The sequence below is a fragment of the Hylaeus anthracinus genome, unplaced genomic scaffold (assembly GCF_026225885.1).
Source record: "Hylaeus anthracinus isolate JK02 unplaced genomic scaffold, UHH_iyHylAnth1.0_haploid 4, whole genome shotgun sequence".
Classification (NCBI taxonomy): domain Eukaryota; kingdom Metazoa; phylum Arthropoda; class Insecta; order Hymenoptera; family Colletidae; genus Hylaeus; species Hylaeus anthracinus.
This window is the reverse complement of record NW_026535289.1, coordinates 13,713,356-13,717,882: the sequence shown is the minus strand read 5'-3', so window position 1 is coordinate 13,717,882 and position 4,527 is coordinate 13,713,356. Positions and strand designations below refer to the sequence as shown.

General features: G+C 48.4%; 1 protein-coding gene across 6 annotated transcripts in view; it reads left to right on the top strand.

Moving 5' to 3' along the window:
• Window positions 1–3,251: 3,251 nt before the first annotated feature.
• LOC128895013 (protein SCAI) overlaps window positions 3,252–4,527 on the top strand; it is a 17,392-nt gene continuing 16,116 nt past the window's right edge. For 5 of the 6 annotated variants that reach the window (XR_008461672.1, XR_008461671.1, XR_008461669.1 and 2 more), the window contains exon 1: window positions 3,256–3,730. Coding sequence is in view for 2 of the 6 variants with exons in the window: in XM_054157213.1 (XP_054013188.1) it covers window positions 3,537–3,730 (194 nt within the window). In the remaining 4 variants the exon portion in view is untranslated. Of the gene's footprint in view, window positions 3,731–4,527 lie in introns of all 6 variants that reach the window. The other variant, XM_054157214.1, reaches the window with a different exon arrangement.

Below are 4,527 nucleotides of genomic sequence, written 5' to 3'. Positions count from 1 at the left end.
CTGAATTCTTCAATCTTGAAATTCTTAAATTCTTCAATCTTGAATTCCTGAATTCTTTAATCTTGAATTTTTCAATTCTGGAATTTTTCAATTCTGAATTCCTGAATTCTTTAATCGTAAATTTTTCAATTCTGAATTCTTCAATCTTGAATTCTTCAATCTTGAAATTCTTAAATCCTGAATTCGTGAATCCTAAACCTACGTTATCCCCCGTGAAAATTGGCCCGGGACAGAAGAATCAGGGGAGCGAGTCCGTTGATGGTGTGTAGCCCCGTGGCCGATAGGAAAAGCGCCGTCGGGCACACGTACCGATAACAATAGACGACGGGGGCCGCGGTCTATCTAGCGGGCATCCGGGCCAACGTCGAAACGAGGCTGCCGCGCGCGGATTACCATAAGCATTCATATATGCAGCGGCGCATTATACTTGCATACCCGGCATAAAGGTGGCCGTGTCGGCGGTCGTATTAGGCGGTGGCACAGGTATACGCGGTTACGGCTGGCCAGCGGGCCTGGCTACTTACTTACGTGCACCAGCCGCCTTCACGAGTCCCTGGCACGCGAGCCTGATTGACTTGTAGATGAGGCGACACAGTCGATATACGCCTGGAGTCGACCGTCCGACTCCGAAACACCCGTCATGGCTGGCGATGGCCGTTCGATTCTTCCTCTCGCTCTGTTCGCGACCCCTGGATTTCGTTGTTTCTTTTCCACAACCGCGACGAATCGGCGGACCTGAAGATTCGGTGGGGAAGCTGAAGGTGCGACGGGGTGTCAACGAATTGGAGGATAAGTTCTCGTAAAAAATGAAAGTGGAAGTGTGCGGGGGGTGGTTCATCGACACTTTCGTTTCGAGTGGTGGATAGGTTAGTAAGATTAGAGGCTGGATTAGGAAGATTGACAGGGTCACCATCGATAGGATATTGGATTATTTTTTCGAGGTCCGAGGTGGGAAACCTTGAGCGCAGTATTTTTTTGAATCGCATCTTTCATTTTGTACGGTGAAGACTACACTGTGGAGCATAACTATAGTAGCACCGTCTACGCCTGACATGTATTGTTAGTCTTAAAGGTTTCGTATTTTCAGTCGGTAGCCCGTCGGGACCATCAAAATCGAATTTTTGTTCGTCCGAAAATGTTACCAACATTACTAAATTAAACATTCTTAAAATTAATTTACGGTTTTCCAATTTCGATGCGTGTTCTATCATACTCTAACCATACTCGCACCGATTAATATAAAACTTATATATATATACATATATCATAATCTCTCAGCGTCGATGTTCTCTAATTCCTACTAAAAATTCGGAAAAAAAAAACTCGAAAAAATTTAGCGTCGCTATAGTTATAATTAGTATCTCGAGTTACATACCATACCATCCTCCACCTGCAAAATCCGATTGTACCAACGATTCTCATCCGCGACTTGGCATATCCAAACCTGAGCATACACGAATCCAGATGTTGAAAATCTGTTAGCACCCACGGTTAGCGTCTCGTTCGACACGATCCTCTCGAGGTTGCGTCAGTCAAGGCGTCTTGATCCCATCGCTAGTTATGGGGTTCCCATTGGATGGTTGTACGTTTCGGGCGCGTACGCCGTTTCCACCCCCGCGGTGTCGACCTCTCTCCTTTTCGCAGCCGTCGGCTCTCCTCTTTCAACGTTCCCTCGCCAGCCGCCCGACCGTTATCTAGTTAATTAATCTCCGCCGACGGCGGCTGCCGACTACCAGGGCGGCAAAACTCCCACCGTTTCTGCAGCCGTAACGAGCCACGACAACGAAAGTGTCGAGCGCCATCCCCCGCTACCCGCTTCGTGCACCCTAGATTCGCGCCACCCTCCCTCCCCACCCCCGTATCCACCACTCCTCGAAACCCTTCGACTAGGAAATTTTAATTACCAAAAAAGAAAACAGGCCGAACGATCTAAAAACTGTCGATGAAGCAGGGTGAACGTTTTTTTTTTTTTTTTTATTATTTTTTTAGCAGAGGGTTGGATAACCGGGGCTTCGGGATGAGAAATTGTAATTGGGGGTTGGATGTTGGACCTTTTGGAGAGCAATCGTTCTTGATCTCAGGCCTGTCCACATATACGGGACGTTCGACCATTTCTGATTCGGTTGAAAGTTTTTTTTTTTATATCATAACACCCTGCTAAGTAATTTTTCGTGAATATTTGTGGATTTTACTGTACCGGATCAAAACAAAAAAACGTTATGAATCTTTCAAAAAGTATCGCGGTTTATTTGCAAATAGTTGCGATAGGGGTTGGGATAACCGGTGGTTCGGGGTGAAAAATGTAACCGAGTCGAATGTTGGACTTTTTGGAGAGCAATCGTTCTTGATCCCATGTAGATGGGACGTGTTCCACCGTTTTCGATTCGGATGAAATTTTTTTATATCACAGCACACTGCTGAGTAATTTTTCGTGAATGTTTGTGGATTTTACTGTACCGGATCAAAAAAGAAAAACCTTATGAATCTTTCAGAAGGAATCGTGGTTTATTTGCAAATAGTTATAGCTCTGCTGTAAAATTGACCAAATTAGACGTTTCTTTTCTCGAAACGTGCGTTTTTAAACGAACCTTGCGAAAGAGTTACAAAATAAAATGTTCGAATTCCTATTCAGCAACAATTTTTTATTTTTCTGGAAAAAAAAGAAACTTACATTCTTCCAATTTCGACATTTAATTTTTTTCTCTCTCTCCCCCCCCCCCCCTATCCCCCTTCCAAACCAACTCATTTTTTCCTCATTTCACGACGCGAGTCCCATCGTGAAGCGAATTACGTTTCCATTTTCTTTTTATTGAAAATAATTTCGTTCATATTTCGATAATTGACCGGTTATTTAGCATAACTTCAATATAAAGGAAACAGAAATAATTTCATACTTTTAAGCAATCGTATCCAGAACCGGTATCTGTAATCGTATCTAGAACTCGTATCGATCAACTAGAAATCGTTTCGTACGTTTTACCGCAATTTTAACATTTCTTCCAAGTCGGTTATAGCCTTTTTTTTATGCCAAAAATTATTTTATATTCAAATGCAAGGACCAGTCGCGTTCCCACTGTAACCGCGTTAAAAAACAGCTCGAGCCACCCGCAGCGACCAGTGGCGACATCGCAGTCACCCCGGATCTACTTGCCACCCTTACCACCGTTACCACCCTCGATAACCAACCCCGAAACCGTCCGTAGCACGTCCGGCGTTTACCGCCAGACACGGATCCATCGATCTCCCGATCGTAGAGGGTTCACAGCCTACCGGCCGAGCGGACAGATGTCCCAGGTCGACGTTGCGACGCGCCGTGACGCTGCACGGCGTCGTTGGTGGCGTGTACGACGGCCACGCACGCTGCGCCCCCTGATGCGGGGTGGGCAAGTATTGATTGGTACGGCGCGTTGGTCGGCGTCGTAGTCAGAGTGCAAAAGGGTGGCGGAATCGGCAGGCGCCATCACGCGGGGCCGCCGCGACCGTCGTCTGAAGGGCCGTCGTCCAGCCAGTGGCCGCGATCTCGATTCACCGAAAAGATGGTCATGATGGCTGGCATGGACGACCACGAGCGAAAAGTCGTCCTCGAGTTCTGCCACCTGCTCGAGAAGAGCAAGCAGCTGTTCAACGGGTTACGGGATCTGCCACAGTACGGGCACAAGCAGTGGCAGGGCTACTTCGGGCGCACCTTTGACATCTACACCAAGCTCTGGAAGTTCCAGCAACAGCACAGGTGAGTGAGCCCGTGCCGCTCGTTTCGGTGACTCATCCCTAACCCACGAGGATCGATCGCGTGATCCGCCACGAGGTGCTTGCGATCGACGGGTACGATTTCGTGTCGCGGACGTAGACGGACACGGTGGACGCGACGAATGGAAACGACATCGGGGGTACGTGAACTTGGGAAGAACACGTCGCGCGAGAGGAAACGTGGCTCGTGGGAACGAAGGGATCGTCCTCCCTCGCAAAGAACGACCCCTCGTCCTTGGACCGGGGGAGACCGCCATGTGACGATGTGGAATTCGGACTGTGCGCGAGTGTAACCGTTCGCCGTCCTCGCAGCAGGGGATATCTTTAGTGAATCTCGCGGAAGGTGTTGTTCGACGCCGGAACGATTTTACCGATCGATCGTCTATCGCGTAATTTTCGCCCTGTTTTTTTTTTTTCCCACGGTCACGCGTGTTCACGGTGAGTCATCCGTGCTGGGAACGAGCAGATAACGACGAGTGGTTTGCCCCCTCCGCCACAGGTCGATCGTGCGATCGCATGAATACCCCGTACGACGCGCACCACGTGACTCGAGTCACCTCGTGTACGGGACCTTCGATCTCCTGCTTTCTCGATTCACGCGATCTTTTCGTTAGCTAGCGCAGGCAAGGTTGACACCGTTCGATGGTGGATCCAGCTTGGAGGTTTCAGACCATCAAGTTGCACCGTCTTCGCGGTTCTTGGAATCTTTACGCTCTTTGGTATCTTTACGCCAATGGGTAGCTTCAGGGAATGAATAGTTCGGTGGTCCTCGAACCTAAG